Source organism: Lithobates pipiens, unplaced genomic scaffold (genome assembly GCF_037356315.1).
Source record: "Lithobates pipiens isolate NorthernLeopardFrog02 unplaced genomic scaffold, aLitPip1_a1.2 Scaffold_27, whole genome shotgun sequence".
NCBI classification, from domain to species: Eukaryota; Metazoa; Chordata; class Amphibia; order Anura; family Ranidae; genus Lithobates; species Lithobates pipiens.
The window spans coordinates 196,675,619-196,695,764 of NW_027507788.1; the positions used below are offsets into that span (position 1 = coordinate 196,675,619).

The 20,146-nt window shown below is 39.3% G+C and overlaps 1 protein-coding gene across 1 annotated transcript; it reads right to left on the reverse strand.

Moving 5' to 3' along the window:
• Positions 1 to 1,652: 1,652 nt before the first annotated feature.
• Positions 1,653 to 16,702, reverse strand: LOC143934465 (uncharacterized). Its single transcript, XM_077458116.1, has 4 exons — positions 16,494 to 16,702; positions 12,505 to 12,709; positions 4,732 to 4,787; positions 1,653 to 4,163 (listed from the first exon to the last, which is right to left on the reverse strand). Exons 1-4 carry the CDS (start codon positions 16,681 to 16,683, stop codon positions 4,036 to 4,038), a joined length of 579 nt encoding a protein of 192 aa, XP_077314242.1. The 5' UTR covers positions 16,684 to 16,702; the 3' UTR covers positions 1,653 to 4,035.
• Between the last annotated feature and the right edge of the window lie 3,444 nt (positions 16,703 to 20,146).

Below are 20,146 nucleotides of genomic sequence, written 5' to 3' on the forward strand. Positions count from 1 at the left end.
ACAGTCCCTGTCTTGTTTGCACCGCCTGTATACTGCTGTTCTGAGTATATAGGGCCTGGGGGCCACACGCATTTCCTTTTTTATTATTTGGTACAGGGTTCCCCTTAATATCCATACAAGACCCACACGGCTGGTAATGGGCAGGGGGGGCTACCCATGCCATTTTTCTCAATGATTTTCATCCATATTGCCGGAACCAGATATTACATTAAAACCGCAAGCAGTTTTAAATGGTGTTATTTCCGTTTAATGTCATTTTGTGCAGGGACTGTTCTAAACAAGGGAAACACGTGCCACTTCACAGGCATACTATGGACACCCCCCAGGCATGATATTTAAAGGAATATTTCACTTTTTTTTTTCACTTTAATCGTCATTGAAATCAGTGCTCCCGAAAAAACTGCAGTTTTTAAAAACAATTTTGGCATTGACCCATTTCCCCTGGGGAAGGAGCCAGGTCCCTAAACCTTTTTTAGTACAATATATTGCATATTAGTCATTAAAATTAGCACTTTTATTTCGAACGTTCGAGTCCCATAGACTTCAATGGGGTTCTAAAGTTCGCACAAATTTTCGGTCCGTTCGAACGTTCTGGTGCAAACCAAACCGGGGGGTGTTCGGCTCATCCCTACTATAGATCATGCTTTAGAGGAACAGGAGCTTTTTTCGGGTTACAACCGCTTTAAGTCTATTGCCCTGTACACACGCTTGGAAATTCAGACAGGAAAAGTCAGATCGGATTATGTTGTCGGAAAATCCAATCGTGTGTGGGCTCTAGCGGACTTTTTCTATCTGAATTTCCGACGGAAAAAATTTGAGAGCAGGACCTAAAATTTTCCGACAACAAAATCCGATCTGACTTTTTCCGATCGTGTGTATAGAATTCCGATGCACAAAGTGCTACGCATGCTCAGAATACATTTGGGACTAAAGCTATTGGCTACTGGTCTCTATGTAGTCCCATTGTACGTTTTGTACGTCACCTCGTTCAGAACGATCGGATTTTCCGACAACTTTGTGCGATTGTATGTGTGCAACACAAGTTTCAGACACAATCCGTCTGAAAAATTCAGACGGATTTTGTGGTCGGAATGTTCGACCGTGTGTGCAGGGCATATGATTTACCAAAACACCCAGACTCTGCTCCACCACTGATTCCTTATATTTTCTTCTCCTAGAATGTGTGATGCATGTGTGTTTTGCCCCCAAGTGCATAACTTTACATTTATCAACATTTAACCTCATTTGCCACATAGTTGCCCAATTAAATAGTACATTGAGGCTGGCTCGTAAGTTGGAGAAGTTTTTGTAAGGACATTATTTCACTGCAAAGCTTGATGTCACCTGCAAAGGTAGGCGTCTTAAAGTGTTACTAAACCCAGGACCCTGCATTCACAATATCTGGTCTCCCACAGTACTCAGAACATGGAAATGCAATTATTTTAGTAAATATAAACTGCTAAATACCTATTCTCAGCTTTACTGCATATACAGACAGATTTTACTGTTGTTGGTTTAGTAACACTTTAATCTCAATGGTTGTCCATTGGTTAATATTTTCTTATGGTGTATCTGCAGAGAGGTACAGATCTTTCCCCCAGAAAAGGGTAACCTTTTTAATGGAAAACATAAAAAGTTGAAATATTTACAAATGTGTTTTACATTTTTATTAAAACAGAAAGAAACTTTTTTTTGATCAAAATAATAAGTTACAGAATAGTATGTGTTTTTATACAATTATTTTCCTTTGACAAGTTTTAAACAATAGAGTTGGTTTATTATGTGGCTATGATGTTCATGATAAATTCTTTACACGGCATTAGCAGAATTTTAACATGAAGTCAGGTTGTATTACAACTGAACTCCAGGCAAACAACTTAATGTACTGTTCAAATACATTAGTTAGAAAACATTTTCCTCCTGTAATGTTATCTCTGTATTTTCATGTTGTGCTACATACAAAGCCATACCAAACAGGTCCAGGTTAGTGACCTGGTGCTGTTCACTCAGCAATACAGCCAAGTCAACTGCTTACCCCAGCCTGAAGTTGGACAAGAGGCTGTTACCAAGTCCGAATCATGTAATTATATTAGTTGTATTTAAAATGATTTTCATAAATTTTAAATAACTCATAGCTGCATTAATTGAATTTTTTATGTGTGCCTGGAGTTCAGCTTTAAAGTTAGTTTTGTGGTACTTTAAACATTGTGCATAGGCAATAAAGGCAGGGTTCTACAATAAAAAAAACTGTAAAAATGCAAAGACTTATTGTAGTTTTTACCTATTTTATGTAAAGTCTTTCAGTGTTTGTTTCTGTAAAAAATCTCACAATGAATAACATATATATATATATATATATATATATATATATTATCATAAGGTATAACAAAAATCAAGTAAAAATAGAAGTCTACAAATTACAGACCTTGGTGTATTTATAAGGCAGAGGCTGTAGCCAAAAATGCCTTATTCAAAAGACAGATCTATATACAGAATTGGGATTAAAAAGCAAATCTGGGAAGTTTGTGAAATATTGGATGTGCTAATGCAATCCAAGACACATTTCAACTGTAATAAAATTTGAAAGACCTTGGGGATCCCCTTCTCTAGACCACAGATAAACTATTTTATTTTTTATCCTTGTGATTGCATTTGATTAGCCTTTTTTAACTCCATTGAAGTTTATTGCTATACTATATCAGTGCACTCCCTGTCTTTTTTGTTTTGTGGGTAGAGTTAAAGCTGTCCCTATAGTGCAAAGGTTATATGTTTGTTTATGCTAAGGTACTGGAAAAAACACTTTTCCTAACCCGATTCCCCCACTCATGCAGTCTCCCTCCAGGCTGTAAGACCAGCATCTACAGCCTCTTCTCCCATACATTTCACTGGCTGCATGCCCTTCATTGGTCTGGATGATGCAGGGGATCAGGCAAGTAAAACAGTTTTTTTTTAGTACCCCAGACATAAACGAGTATAGTGTAGTGCCGCCCCAATGCAAGGGAAGATTTTTGTTGTCCTTGGAGATAAGTATTAGGAATACATCACAGCACTTTCCAGGAGAGGAAGACATGCTTTCTCAGTACTGTAGATTACCAGTAGAAGGCATTGTTAGGGAAGGGTGACCAGATGTATTGCAACACCTGTATGAAAGACAGAAGCCCTTGACGGGCAGGAAGGTATTTCAAGGCTTCTTTTTTTTTACAAACTATTGGATTGCACCTTTGTTTCATCAACACAATATAAATTAAAATATGCTTGGACATCTGAGGACATTAGGCTCAATCTTTAGATAAATTGGGAGTACATATAGGGGTTCATTTACTAAAACTGGAGAGTGCAAAATCTGGTGCACATGTGCATAGAAACCAATCAGCTTCCAGGTATTATTGTCAAAGCTTAACTGAACAAGCTGAAGTTAGAAGCTGATTGGTTACCATGCACAGCTGCACCAGATTTTGCACTCTCCAGTTTTAGTAAATCAACCCCATAGTCTTTAAACAAAAAAAAGCTAAATTTTTCTCTTTTTGTTAATGGATCTGAACACAGATCTTTGGTTTGTTACGGCTGTATACACAGAGCTGTGTCAAGTTCAATAAATTTGTGTTCAGATCCTTAAAATCAAAATAGAAAAATCTGCATTCATGCTTGTAAGGACTATATTTTACGCTGTATGCATGCAAAAATGTGTGCTAATGTGTACATGCATACAGCTCAACTGTAATCTATTGGTGTACAACAGCAGAGTACTAGCAAAGAATAATTAGGTGGCAATAGCTGTCTGCATCCTAGCAACAACAGATGTTAGATGGCAATTGCTGACTGTGTCCTAGCAACCAATAAGCTGCATTAACACTGTATGTATGCATTCATACGTGTATGCATGCAAAGGTTACACAAACATTATATGTGTAGAGAGGTTGGATAACTTAAAAAGCAGGTTTTTGCTGCCTGCAAGATCCTATGGTTTGCCTTGTGAAACTCATTATGCCCATGTGAATATAGCCTAAACATCATTGATTTGTTTTCAATTCTGATTTAGAACAGAAATTTTCTGGTGACCACAAGGAAGAAAAGCGTTTCCATCAAAGTGAAAAACATAGGTGCTAGATGATTTGCAGGTCCTCCTGATGTAGGCTTGACAGTGGCAGGTGTAGTAAAAGGTGCTAAAAGTGATGAAATAAAGATAAAATGTGAATTTTCTTCATGAGTTATAATGAATTACATTTGGTTGAGTAATATTTTAATATATTTCATTGCAGCACAAAAAGTATTAAAGACAAAATAAACCTATCGAATATACTTTCCCAAAACAGTTACATGTAAGGCAAGTCTCTGGTGATAACTGTCAAAGATATTCAGGCGGTAGGAAGAGGTGGTGGGCTAGTTTCAACATTATCAGAAACTGATGGAGATCTGCCTGTCAGGACGGCCTGAAAATCAGCCATGATAGGATTGTTTTTCTACCTCTAGGTTCCTGCACTTTATACATGCCGCAGTTTGCCCCTCTAAGTCTCTTTAATTTCATTAGGGTGAATAAGATGAGACTTTTCAGAAGTGAGCAAGATTTCTAAAGTATTGGTAGGCCGGGTCAGAGTCAGGGAGAGTTTTCAATTTTGAAAGATAAGGACATATGTTTTTAGACATTTTTATCAACCCAGGGATTGTTCCTTGCTATCCTATACCTTATAAACTCTCAAATACAATTGTGGATAACTAATGGAGGAAACTTACCAAATGCCACAGTTTGGTTTGCTGCATATGCTCCAGTTGTGTCATTGATTAAAGCTCTGAAAGATACGATATTGATACAGTCATTAAAACCAAATTATAATTACTCAATAAGAAAAAAATACTGTTTCCTCCACTTTCCCTTTTCCTTGCTTCCTCACAACTATAACCCACTAGGTTCCTATGCAAGTTAATATTTTTTGTGAGAAAGGTAGGCAAAAGCTTAGTGTAGTAGAAGCTGTTTTTTTTTTATTTGTATTATTCATTGGCACTACAGATAGCGCTATGATATGATTAAACCTGAACTTTGCCACTTTGTCAATGCAAGGCAAACTAACAGGTGCTCTTTCATGTATACACCAGCCCCCTACAGCACACTTGTACTTTCCTTTTGCACCCTCACAACTTCAGTCAAAGTCAGTTCTATTCAGTCAACAGAATAAAGAAAAGATCATGGCTCTGAATGGATTGGCATGGGAATAAAGGAAAGGTGAGTATATGTCGGGGGGGCGTGATGGATTAAAACAAACCTGGTGCTTTGCTCTAAATGGGAATACTTGTTTTCACAGATGACCATGAGTGTTTAAACCATTAGTTCAGTAAAGATGTTCCAATAAAAATGTTGTAAGATGTTTTTCATCTACTACTGTAAATTCTTAACTGAGAGGTTAGTTTATTATACAATACTGTACATACAAGTATCAACATACGCCCCATTATACATGTTTGGCTTTGGGCCAAAATATGTGATTTAAAATTAGGGATGGGTTTTGGATTTTCAGCATGGTGGGTTTGTGGTTTCAGCAAATATATAACTTATAGAGAAATTGTAAATTACCCATAATGCCCTTATTTACCTTTCAATTGTGGTTAGCAGTTAAACTGACGAATAATGTGGACTTTACTACTTGTTAGGTGCGGGTTTCTGGCAACTGTTTGTACTGGAGTAGTTTAGGGAGAACGGATAGTCTGTGTAGATATACTGTAGTTATCTGTAATATGGTACTATACTATACTATGCTATTTTTGCAAAATCCCTGAAAATTGCAATATGGTGGCCTATGTATTCTTGTGTATACCCCCCTCATCCCATTTTCACAGTTCAAAAACCCAACAGTCATTTTTAGGACTACTGTTTTGTGTGTATCAGCAACAACAGTAGCTGTGACTTAGCTGTCGGGCCCCTTGCAGTATTTTTTATTTTGTTGTTGCTTTTTTGATGGATTTTAAATCTTTTTTTTTATTTCATGTTTTTCCATTTTTTTTTTCTGCTAGCTTTTTTGGGGATGTATATTGCATATTATTTTATATATTTTCTGTTGCTAAAGCTTTTTTTTATTTCTAGGTGTGCAGAGTGAATTTGTTGCTCACACTGGCAAAGCAGCTCATTGCAGCTTATGTGTAATGTAGTATGCACCAAAGTACTGCACATGGTGGTAGTAATTGGTGAGCATGGGCTGGTGATACTACTATGGTGACAGCACAGTAACCTGTAACTTCTCATTCTTTGTAACCAGCAGTCCCCCCAAAATCCCAAGAGTATAAGCAAAGACCCAGACTAAATGCTGCCTTGTAGCTTGTTTTTTCTGTAATCCCTTGTACACACGGTCGGAGAATCCGTCGGAATGTGTACTATCGGACCGTGTTGTCGGATAATCCGACTGTGTGTGGTATGCATCAGACTGATTCCGTCTGAATATCCATCGGACCCAATTTTCCAACTTGTTGGAAATATTTTCCGACAAACTGGTCCGATCGGACATATTCCGATCATGTGTAGAGAATTTTGATCGGACAAAGTGCCACGCATGCTCAGATCAAATTCCTACATCAAAGCTATTGGCTACTAGCGTGAATGTAGTCCCATCGTAACGAAATTACGTCATCACGTTCTGAAAGATCGGATTTTTCGACAACTTTGTCCGACCGTGTGCATGCAACAGTTTTGGACAAGATCCGACAGACAAAATTCAGACGGACAAAATCCGACGGATTTGGTTGTCGAAATCTCTGACCGTGTGTACAGGGGCTTAGAGAGATCACACTGAGCCTAAGTACCTTGGCATTCAGGAGGTCCTTTGTCATGGCAGAATGGTTTGTGGCCACTTTAGGTATACCTGGCCTGGGCTTGCCTGGCAGAAATGTAGCACCAACATAAGCTTTCTGATAATTGCCTCATTTGTGACACCCCCTAGCAATGGAACTCACCATTGACCATGCTGCAAAGGCTTGATTTTGATACATAAAATGTGGAGCTGAGGTTCTTTATACTTCATCAATGGCTCATCATTCAGGAATTGTGCAGCATTTTGGAACTTGAGGAAATGACCAAAATGGTGAGCCATGACAGGGTGGGGATTAGTGATAACATTTCTCTCAGGTTCTCCTGGAGCAAACAGTGCTTGGCCTGATATGTCATAGAGCAGGCACTAGAGTTACAGCAAAAAGAGGAAAAGGAGGACTTGCTGGTGACTTAGAGCTATCAGAAACCTTTGCCCCTTTCCTCTATCCCTCTGAGGCAAAGGCAGCAGGAGGACGAAGAGGAATATGAGGAGGAAAGAAGGGTCGGAATGCAGATGTCATGGAGGGAATGAAAATGGGGCAGGCTTCTAGAGGGACATTTCACCTCTCACAAACCCAGGATATTATACATGGTACCTTGGTGTCCCAAGGCTCTGTTCTGAGTCTAATTCGATTTCAATCTCAGTGTTTGCTGACAATACAAAGCTAAGCAGGGCAAAAACCACACAGCAGGATATAACAACTTTACAAGGGGACTTCAGTAAAATAAAAGGGGTGGGCATCTACATGGCAAATGATGTTTAATGTTGAAAAATGCAATGCACTTGGGGACTGAAAGTATAAATACAAGTTACTTGCTAGGGTAAGAACCTTTGGGGGAATTCAGGATGGAAAAAGATCTGAGGGTCCTAGTAGATCATAGGTTCAGCAATGCAATGCTAAGCTGCAGCAAGCTGAATATAAGCATGCATTAAAAAGAAAAAAGTATTTACTCAAGAGATAAAACCATAATTCTACCACTTTACAAAACTCTGGTCTGGCTGCATCATGAGTATGCAGTCCAGTTCTGGTAACCAGTCCTCAGGAAAGATGTGTTGGAACTGAAGTGAGTCCAGAGAAGGGCAACAAAACCAATAAGGGGACTGGGGGACATCAGTTATGAGGAACAACTACAAACATTAAACGTATTGTCCTTGCAGAAGAGACACTTGAGAAGAGATATAATAGCAATATATAAAAACTTGAATGCTGATTATAGCATAGGGAAAAACTATTACGTTTCAGGGAGCTTAAAAAGACATATAACCACTCAGTGAAATTGTAAGAGAAGTGGTTTAACCTTAAATTATGTAGGGGACTCTTTAGTGTCAGAGCTGTAAGTATGTGAAACTCCCTTCCACGACCAGTGGTATCAGTGGGAAGTGTCTACAGTTTCAAAAAATTCTTATGCCGCGTACTAGGGATGAGCTTCGTGTTCGAGTCGAACATACGTTCGACTCGAACATCGGCTGTTCGCCCGTTCAGCGAATTCCGAACGTTAAGGGCCGTTCGCACCAAATTTCGTGTGGCGCTCACGGCCCAAAATGCACTGCGATGGCGCAGTGCATTGCTGGCTCATGATTGGCCAAGCATGCACTGTGACCCCGCATGCTTGGCCAATCACAGCGCCGGCAGCGAGGAGAGCCATGATTGGCCACAGGCAGGATGCCTGTGGCCAATCATAGCTCAGGCTGTGTAGTACACGCCCCACACTATATAAGGCCGCCAGCGCGGCGGCCTTGTGTAGTGTGTTGGCATCTGTAGCAGTTAATGGGTGTCCTGTGTACCTTCAACACAGTATACACCGATCGTTATCGGCCGATTTTTCGTTCTTGCTTTTCTGTAGTGGTTGTTGTCTGCGTGCCCTGACCGCAGTATACACCGCTATATTCACCTATATATCTAGCGATATATCTATCTTTTATAATAGAGCTGTCAGTCAGTGTTAGGAGATTGTGCGTGCTGTCTGCGTGCTCTGAACGCAGTATACACCGCTATATCCACCTATCTAGATAAATATCTTGCTCGTTTTAAATAGAGCTCTCAGTCAGTGTTAGGAGATTGTGCATGCTGTCTGCGTGCTCTGAACGCAGTATACACCGCTATATCCACCTATCTAGCTAAATATCTTGCTCGTTTTAAATAGAGCTCTCAGTCAGTGTTAGGAGATTGTGCGTGCTGTCTGCGTGCTCTGAAAAAGACGGACGGCAAAACAAATTATACAGGGGTGATAACCCTTCCCTATGTTTTCCAAAAAGCTTAAAAATAGTTTTTTTGACTGGAGCTACACTTTAAAAATGTACCAATTGAAAATTACAAACCGATTCAACTTAACACAACAAACCTACACAGTCCCTGTCTTGTTTGCACCGCCTGTATACTGCTGTTCTGAGTATATAGGGTCTGGGGGCCACACCTATTTTCTTTTTTTAATATGGGTAGGGGGTTCCCCTTAATATGTGTACAAGACCCAAAGGGGCTGGTAATGGGCAGGGAGGGCTACCCATGCCATTTTTCTCAATGATTTTCAACCATATTGCAGGAACCAGATATAACATTAAAACCGCAAGCAGCTTTAAATAATGTTATTTCCGTTAAATCTCATTTTGTGCAGGGACTGTTCTAAACACCAGAAACACGTGGCACTTCACAGGCATACTACAGACACCCCCCAGGCACCATATTTAAAGGAATATTTCACTTTTTTTTTTCATTTTAATCGTCATTAAAATCAGTGCTCCTGCCAAAACAGACATATTTAAAAGTTTTTTTTGCAGTGACCCATGTCCCCTGGGGCAGGAGCCAGGTCCCCAAACCCTTTTTAGGACAGTATCTTGCATATTAGCCGTTAAAATTAACACTTTTAATTTCGAAGTTCGAGTCCCATAGACTTCAATGGGGTTCTAACGTTCGTACGAATTTTAGGTCCGTTCGAAAGTTCTGGTGCGAACCGAACCGGGGGGTGTTCGGCTCATCCCTACCGCGTACACACAATTGGATTTTCCGACCGGAAATGTTGGATGTGAGCTTGTTGGCGGTACGTTTGACCGTGTGTATGCTCCATTGGACAATTGTTGTCGGACTTTCTGCCAACAAATGTTGGCTAGCATGTTCTCAAATTTTCCGCCAACAAATGTGTGTTGTCGGACTTTCCGATCGTGTGTACACAATTCTGTCGGACAAAAGTCCAAAGTGCAAACACGCATGCTCAGAATCAAGGACTAGACGGAAGCGCTCAGTCTTTGTAATTTTTGGCCAACATTTGTGTGACCATGTGTCCATGTGTATGCAAGACAAGTAACCAACACCCTTCAAACAAAATTCCATGGTTTTGTTGTCGGAAAGTCTGATCGCGTGTACGCGGAATTAAATGGGCATCTTAGTGAATAAAATATCCATGATATTGGAAATGGTATTGACATAAACACATAGACACACACAAACGTTGAACTGGATGGACTGGTGTCTTTCTTCAACCTTACTGACTATGTGACAATATGACATGGGTAGGTTGAGATGATTAGGTCAGTGTTGTTCTCAGCAACACTGAGGACTTGGGATCCTTTGCTGCAGGCAATTTTGTGTGAATTAGGTATTTTATGCTTAAATGCCTGTAAAAGGACATTGGGATTTAGTTCATCAAAGAGAGGGACCACTATTGGGTAGCCATCCTATTAGATTCTTAAAAGGTAAAATTACCAATCTCCTGCCACCATCCAAATCCAAAACCCAGGGGGAACCCAAGAATACGGCACTTTGAGCCAGTGCTGTTTAAGAACCTATTTGCTGCATTTCCTGATGATCCAGGATCCCCACTGATGGCCAATGCACCTCCAATCCTTTGATTTATAACAGAAGAAGTTACAGTGGCTGCCCCAGTGCTGCTTTCCAGAACTATTTTAAAACACAGTGTGCAACCCCAGCTGCTATTGGGTTCCTCTGGCTGCACCCTTCACAGTATATGCTTTACAAGGCCATCTTTAATATTGATTGGGCCCTGGGCAAAAATTTTCTTAGGGTCGCCCTCAACCCATGCAATTTCACACTCCACCTTCTCTGAGACATACAATAAATAGCAGCTAGACTTAAAATCAGTTTACTGTATCAGATCAGGCAGCGATTGCGATAGGTTGCTAGAGGTTACAGCATATCATTACTGCTTACTGACTGGTTGCTAGAGATTACAGCACTCCTTAAGGCTCACTGATTAGTTGCTAGAGGTTACAGCACATGATTTCTGCTTGTTGATGGGCTGCTAGAGATTACTCTACAGTAATACTGCTCACTGGATGCTATTGGTTACAGCACATAATCTCCTCACTGCAGGGGGGCATGATATACATATGAACGCTGCCTTTATTTACATATCAATGCCATTGGCCTCAGATATTTACATATGCATGTCACTGCTATTTACATATGAATGCCGGTTATTTACATGTAAACACAGGGTCTGCAGGTGAGTCATCTGTACACAACAATAGGGCAGAGCTGGGCAGTATTAGTAGCAGCACTTCACACTGAGATATCAGGACACAGCACAGGACTAAAACTTCAAGGAACAAGGCAATGTAAACTTGGATAGATGGCAAGTATGAGGTAGCTGCTTTGGGACCCACAACAATGACAGGGCCCAGGGCAGCTGCCCCTTTTGCCCTGCCTTAAAGACGGCCCTGATGCTTTAGGTTCTGGCTTCCCTTCAGTCAGTATGCTATATGGAAGTATCTTCAGTGAAGGTGGTTACTAAGAGTACTTAAATTAGGAATCCAAAATCCAACGACTATTTACCAATCAGACGCATATTGTACATTAGGGCACATTAATAGTTTACTGAATGTTTCTTCTCCTCACAGGTGCAAAGACTTGCATGCTTGTACTGGAATGAACAGATAACCCTAGGACAGGCTTAGGCAGGTCATACACGGTGCAAATTTCTTTCTTGCAACTTGGGGTTGCAGGAAAGAAATTGACATGATTCCCCATCAACACAGCCAGTACTGACAGGGGAATCCCTCCTGCCAAATAATTGTCTGCTTCCAGCAGGGGGTGGAGCCTTCCCCGCCGGGAGAAGACAGTGATTATCTCTAGTGGCTATAGCAACTGCTAGCGATAACCAGAAGAGATTACACTTGGTTCATTCAGAGATCAAGCTGGTACCTTCCGTCTGCCCATTAACAGTTAGAGACTTGCCCAGTTCCTGCTAACCCTGCCGCGATTCGAACCGTGTATGACCGGCCTCAATCTCAAGAAAAAAAGTCCCAGTCAGCGTAACAATTGGCTTATTGTTCTGTGAACATTTTTAGGCATCAATTTCCTGGAATACCTAGTTGCACTCCATGTAAACCTTGCTATTTTTTGCTCATTGTTCATTTATATAATATCAACTGATTCTGCAGTCTTTCACAATAATGTTGAATCAGTTTATAGCATAGGTACCCTCTGCAGTACCTACATTTTGTTATGCTACACTTTTTATTAGACTAATTTGATTACTACATCATTCTGCCTATTCAGTTTTGCAGTATAAAAACTGTCAAAGTGCAGAACTGAGTAACATCAACAATGTGTACTCTCTTTACATTGAAGATGAATTCTGATCGCTCACTGAACTTTATGTTACTGAATAAACCCTACTGATGAAAATAGCTGGCACAGAAGATGTTGACACTGGTTAAAGCTTTCATCTTTATAATAGGCTTTCCCCTTACAACTTACTTAAATAGGACAGAAGAATTTAGCGATGATGGTGCTATCCAACTTGCTGTAAATGAGACGTTACCAGATACAAAATTGCTCCAAATGCCTCCAGTACAATTTGAAAATCCACTTGGTAATGATGACCAGTTGCCCACAGAGGTATTGTTTAATAGAACTTGCAAGATCACTGTGCCATTTGCGGCTTTGGATGATGAAAAGGTTACTGTGGATAAAGCACAACAAAAACATTCTTAGTATATTTAGATATCTGTTACCGTATATGTAATATATGCAACAATTATTTTGTTACCATTTCGGATTTAGATGTGAGATAAGGACCAGTCACGCATACTGTACAGTACATGTGTGTCTGTAAGATCAGTGTAAATCCCAATTTCATTTACAACAGGGATTCTACTTCTCGCTATGTGATGCAGCCCTTATTACCCTGATTCCAGGTTGTATTACTGGGTAAGCTTTGTTGCCATACTAATCCTCCGCGTAGTCCAATCCTCCTAATAACATTGAATATTTTTACCTTCTTAGATGTTCCTGCAACATTTCAAAACTTTGACTGCCCTCATCCTGGGGTATGTTTTTTTTTTCAAGACTATGGGTTGCACCCTCAAGCAGTTTTTATGCTATTTTGTTTGTTAAAGCACTTTGTTTTTGTTTTATTGTCTGTGATATGTATAAAAATGCAATAAACAGATTTAAGAAATAAAAAATAAAATCTTTGCTTGAGTAATTACAAAAGCACTCTGTAACATCACATGATTATCCATTATGTTATCTTTTAAATGTAATTTATCGAAATAAAAGGGTAATTACTTCATAATAAAAGTATAGTTAAAAAAATCACTACACAACTTAATTTCTGCCTTGTCTTTTTATTATACATGTGTCACACCTCTTATGTCCCGTACACACAAGTGGAATTTCCATTGGAAACATTTTGGATGGCTTTTCCGACGGAATTCCGCTCAAGCTTGTCTTGCATACACACGGTCACACAAAAGTTCTCTGAACTTTTGACCATCATGAACGCGGTGACGTACAACACTACGACGAGCCAAGAAAATGCTTCCGAGCATGTGGCGAATTGTTTCCGAGCATAAGTAGGAATTTTGCGCAACGGAATTGCTACAGACAATCGGAATTTCCGATCTGAACTTTTTCCGTCGGAAAAATAGAGAGCCTGCTCTCAATTTTTGCTGGCGTGAATTCCACCAGCAAAAGTCCGATGGAGCATACACACCCCCCCCCCCCCTCCGGAATTTCCGACTAAAAGCTCACATCAGACTTTTGCTGGTGGAATTTATGTTCGCGTGTACGAGGCATTAGGGGAAGTTTTCTGCTTTTTAGGGGTTAAGTAATTTTACCTCCCATCGAGTACTTTGGATTGTATGCTCTCCCCCATCATAATGTGTGGATCTCTAACATTATCTCTGACATATAAAACATTTTAACTATGCAAATTAATACTGATCAGGTGGAGGGATTATGCATAGTTGGAGTCTTGAGTGACAGTATGGTTAAAGCATAAACAGCCATAGTAGCTACTGATCTGATCTATCAGGGAAGTCTCGGTTTGACTCAGAGGTGTACCCTTTCATATCCTAACCCTAGTACAAGATAAGTCATCATGCTGCAAGCATGACAAATTTTTCTATTTAGCATTTCTTGGCGGAATGGTTGATGTCTTTCACTCACAGCAGAGAACATCCGAGGCCATTGAAATTCAAAAATTTGGAGACCCTCTATTGGATGGAAGGAAGAATGGTTGCACCATTGATGGTCAGCTTGGCTTTCTGGCCTTCATAATTCATCTTGGTTTAAAGGACTGAAGCTAATAAAAATGAAGCTAATGACAAGATAAATCATCATTCTGCAAGCATGACACATTTTTCTATTTAGCATTTCTTAGTGGAATAGTTTGGTGTCTTTCATTCACAGCAGTGGACAACAGAGTCCATTCAAAAATGTGGAGACCCTTATATTCTATTGGATGGAAGGAAGAATGGTTTCACCATTGATGGCCATCTTGGCTTTCTGGCCTTTATAATTCATATTGGTTTAAAGGACTGAAGCTAATGACAAGTAGAGCAACGCGATTGCAATGGATTCAGAATAACAATCACTAAGATTTTTTTACTTTTTCCATATCCCCTCTTAGACAGCTGTCACAGAGCAGGTGTCCCTCTGTTCTTATTCCAGGTACAACTGCAAATTGTTGCATTACCCATTACTTTATGTCTCAGTAACAATGGTCTCCATGACAAATAAAGAGGGTTTCCTTATGGGTCAACAGACAGTAATCCAAACCTATAAAAGAGGCAAAGAGTAAGAGTGCCAGGGCACTGTCCAGAAATATTATATTATGAGTTGCGTTCAACAAAAAGGCAATTTTGTATTCAATGCAACACATAATACACATACTGTATAAGTGCACGTACCTTTTCTCTACATTGTTAGACAAATCTACTCAAGCCTCCATTAATGCTGCCTGGGAATCAGCAGATACTGCTTCATCATATAATAAGCAATAAAAACCTGACAGGGATTTCAACACTTCCACACTCTATCCAAAATGGTCCGTTTACTGCGCGTAGACTGACATGATGCTTCCAGTAAGGTCTGTCTAAAGAATTGACAGGCAGACCTGATTGGAAAGCCTGCATGAAAGGACCCTAAGTGGGATAAAAACAACTAAAATACACAATGATTACTTTTGGTATACCTAGATCAAAGACAAGCAATTCACCATTTAACGTATAGACCAAGCTTCACTAGCCTGTGAGCCAAACAAAAAAATCTGTGTGTGTATGGCCAGCTTTAAAGTCCCTCACATTATGTGGGGTAATTGATGTTTGTTTGTACCTGATTGATGCTAGTCAATGCAAGGGCACATGGAAAACATTCTAAGCACCCTATGTGCCCCATCCACTCCTTCACATTGGGGTGACATGTGATATGGTGCCAAAAATTGCAGACATGCTGCATTTTACAACAGTGTATCAGAAGACACTAAAGGAGGTCACCGTGCAGTGGTGTGGAGTGTAACTTTGTATACTCTCAATAAAGTTAAAAAAAATTTAAACAGCTCATTGCACCACCCCTCAAAATGAAAAACATTGTGTTAGCCTATCTCAGGCATTATGTGCGCAACCTATTACATCATCATCAGAAAGGTTTACACACAATGTTATTTTCAAAGCTTTAAAGCAAACCTATAGTAAAAGAAAATGTGCAGATGCTATTACCAACGTCTTCCGAAAAATGCTTATTATGGCTGTCATGGATATACAATGGCTTCAAACATTTCAGTCACCAACATCGGGTATGCAGGAAAGGAGTTCTGACTTCGTAAGCAATCCAGATTAGTGAGCCAGACACTGGCATTTTTAGGGGGATGTCATCAATGGCAGCCATTATATTTCTTTAAATCGAAACTAAACTCTCGCAATCAACATTAACTATTATAATCCTCATGCTGATTAGCAAATAGATATGAAGGACTATAATATTTACTTGTTTTAAACTCTTTTTTTTTTTTTTTACTTTTTTTTTCTTCAGTTGCTTCCTGGTCTCTGGTCTTAATCAAACTTAGCTCATACATCCCAGGAGCCTTCATGGGCATTTTCTTTCTTTCATCTGCGAAGGGGAGGATGGGATTTCTCAATTAAACACACCCTCCTGTCTACATGTCTGAATTAAGGGCAGATTGATTCCAGTAAGTAAATGCTACATGAATCGTTTACCTTTACTCAAGAAAGAAATGCTAGGTGGTTATTTTTCAAGTGATTTCTCAACAGGATATAGCATGGAGACATGGATGGATGGGTGGCTTTAATTTGAATAATAAAAATACAATACATTGTGTTTTCAGTTAGTGATATGCAGATGCATTTAAGTTTCACCTTAATACACCGGAAAAATCCATCAATGGATATTGGCAGTTCATGTGATTTGCGCTGGTAAGATCGAAGAAAAAAAAAATCACTTACCTTGATAGGTATTGCCATTGGTAACACTTGATGGGGGGGTCAGTGTATAGTTAGTGTTAGTTGTAGTAGTGTCACTTATCGCAGGGCAGGCAGACTGTGCATTAGCCAATGTGACAATGGAGCATAGAAGCAGAAGAGCGATAGATCTTGTGAGTGACATTCTGTGACTTGAATAAATGGTCATCAGCATCTGTGTTTTTTTCCCCTTCTCATCCTCTTTTATAGCCAGCTGTTACAGTGATGTAAATGAACAAGGCAGGGCCAGAAGTATAGATTGTTATTTCTGTTCTACTTCCTTGTGTTGGTCATGATGAATTGTCTCATGCTTCAAAGGACCTTGAAATGTCAGTGAAAAATATTTTTTTACATAGTTTATAGAATAAGTCAGGTTGAAAAAAATAAATAAAAAAAACACAAGTCGGTCTAGCTCAACCAATAAAAAAAATAAAAAAAGAAGAACAAAGAAAGAAAACTCCATATACACAATTCTATACCCACAGTTGTTCCAATTGAAAGGCAAAAAACCCCCAATAAAGCTTGATCCAATTTGTCCAGAAGGGGAAAAAACATCCTTCTTGACCCCACAAGAGGCAATTGGATATTCCCTGGATCAACTACCTCTGGTATTTTTATAAATATTGGTATCTAGTTGTATTGTGTGCATTTAGGAACGCATTCAACTATTTTGCTCAACTGACGAGAACTAGTTCTTGACATGCATATATGGAAGGAGTGCCAGATCAAAACAGAAGAATCCAAATTAGTTTTTTTTGATGCTGTGTTAAGCCAACATCAATAAATGAATTTGGACTCTTATCTTTTGGTCTGGTGCTCTTTCAATATACAGTGGATATAGAAAAGATTCACCCCCCCCCCCCCTTTAAAATGATCAAATTGGAGGTTATTTACTAAAGGAAAATCCACTTCGCACTGCAAGTGCACTTGGAATAAAAGTTGCTGTAGATCCGAGAGGGGCATGCAAGAAAAATAAAAAACAGCATTTTAGCTTGCACTTGACTGGATGACAAAATCAGCAGAGCTTCCCTTCATTTCAGATCTACCCCTTAGATTTAGAGCGATTGCACTTCCAAGTGCCCTTGCAGTGCAAAGTGGATTTTCCTTTCGTAATTAACCCCCACTGTGTTGCTTTGCAGCCTGAAATGAAGACAGACACGATTTTTGTTTTATCCAGCTGTATTTACTCAACTTATAACACTCAAGTGAAAGATATAACACCAAAATGTCAGAAAACAAAAAAAATACAAGCAGAATTATTGAGTTAGAAAAAGGATCACCCCGCCAAAAAATGACTTGTAAACTAAATCAGGTGTAGCGAATCACCTTCTCGAAGGCACACAAAGCCATTTGACATTCAACTGTGATCAGCTGTGGTCATTTTGATTATCTCAGCATGAACAGAGGTTTCCTGGAGTATGTCAGTCCCTGGTAGTGCAACTGAAGCAAACAATCAACTATAATATCTCCAGGATAAAGTTGTGGCCAAGCACAAGTCAGGAGATGGATACAGAATTTTTTCAAAGGCTTTATCAATGCCTAGAAGCACAGTAAAGTCTAATACTAAGTGGAAGGTATTTGGTACAACGCAGCACCCCCCTTGATCAGGCCATCACTCCAAACTGGATGGAAGAGCCAGGAAGAAACTGGTCAGAAAGGCTAGCAAGAGGCCTACAGCAACTCGGAAGCAGATGCAGGAATTTATGACAAAGAGCGGTCATTGAGTGCATGTGACAACATTATCACAAATTCTCCACAAATGTGGATTGTATGGGAAGGTTGCAAGAAAAAATAAACACTCCTCAAGAAAGGCCACATGCAGTCATGACTGAGCTTTGCCTAAATGCACCTTGAAGATTCTGAGGCCACATGGAAAAAGGTGTTATTGTCAGATGAAACTAAAGCCTCGTACACACGATCGAACTTTAAACAAAATGTTCTGTGGATTTTTGTACAAAGGGCGTCGGCTGTGAACTTGCATTGCATACACACGGCAGGACTTTTTCATCCAACTTTCACCAAATCACGTGGTTTTTCTGCTCTTTACCGCCACCCTTTGGTCAACTTCTGCATTGTTGTCTGATCTTTTGCATTGGTTCTGAGCATGCATGTTTGTACTTTGGACTTAAGTCCGATGGTTTTCTGTACACACAATCGGACTTTGCTCCATCGGACTTTTGTTGCCGAAAAGTTTGTCTGTTTGCAGAGCGAACTTTTGTCTGATGAAAACCCGAAAGAGTTTGTCCGATGGAGCGTACACACGGTCGGATGTTGCCTTAAAACAGCTAATTTGCATGTTTGTTGCCAAAAAGTCCAATTGTGTGTACGGGCCTTAAGACTGGCCATACATTGTACAACATTGTACAACTTTCTTGTACAGCTTTCCTTTAGATTTACCAAAATCATATAATATGAGGACAAACCTAAACACTTGCAATTTTTATGCAATCAGGCAGGCCCTTGTACTACATAGTTGAAGGTAAATCTAAAGGAAATTGAATAAGAAAATTGTATAATGTATGGTCTGGCTAAAATTGAATTATTTGGCCTCAACACCAAATGATATGTTTGACAGAAATCCAATACAACTCACTAACCAAATAACACCATTCCTACAGTAAAGCATGGAGGTGGTAATATCCTCTTATGGGGGTGTTTCTCTGCAGCAGGGACTGGAACTTTTGCATCCTCATCAATTCACATCAGTGCTCAGCATTGCAGCCTCATCAGTGCCCATCCTTGTAGCCTATCAGTGCCCATTAGTGCAGCCTCATCAGCAAACATCAGTGAAGAAGAAAAATTACTTATTTTCACAAATTTACAACAGAAACAAGGAAAAATGTTTGTTTGTTTTTTTTCAAAATATCCACTCTTTTTTCTTTGGTTTCGGAAAAATAAAAATAAAATAAAACAGTGGTGATTAAATACTACCAAAAGAAAGCTCTATTTGTTTGAAAAAAAAAATAATTTCTGTGCAGTGTTCCATGACCACGCAATTGGCATTTTAAGTGCGAAAGCACTAAAGGCTGAAAATTTGTCTGGGCAGGATTGGGGTGCAGGGCCCTCCTGTACCTTTTGTATAGAACTGTACTGTAATTGTGTTGCCCCCCCCCCTATACATTGTAAAGCGCTGCGTAAACTGCTGGCGCTATATAAATCGTGTATAATAATAATCTATTGTGGTTAACCTTTTCAACTTACATGCATTGTTATTTTTTTAAATTATTATTATGTGATATGCATTCATTTGATATGTGTTTCCATATATTCACGTGTCCAGCTACTATGATATTTTTTCTTTGCTACTGCTTGAATGCATTTATTATCTTTCTTCATTTTTCTTTTGTGTTGTTATTTTTTCATTTTTATTTTTTTATTCTTATTTTTCTTTTCTCATTTAGTTAAGGTTTTCTAGTAAGCTTCTATGTAATATGAGGTGTCCATGATGCAATATCACCTTCTATTTTTATTCATTATTGAAAAGACTTGTTCTTTGCTTTTTTTTGGTAATTCTTACATTGAATGTGATACATTTTGTAGGTAAGATAACAGGTACATTGTTTTTGCCATGTGGTTATGTTCTATGAGTACACATATTACAAAAAAAGACTACACAGTGAGATATGTGTCTGAGTATT

Bases quoted from the DNA above. Each gene is read 5' to 3' on its own strand.
- LOC143934465 (XM_077458116.1), bottom strand. From the start codon at position 16,683: ATGCTGATGACCATTTATTCAAGTCACAGAATGTCACTCACAAGATCT. The intron at 12,710-16,493 runs GTAAGTGATTTT...CTTTATCCACAG, and splicing joins CAATGGCAATACCTATCAAG to TAACCTTTTCATCATCCAAA. The intron at 4,788-12,504 runs GTAAGTTGTAAG...CGTATCTTTCAG, and splicing joins AATTCTTCTGTCCTATTTAA to AGCTTTAATCAATGACACAA.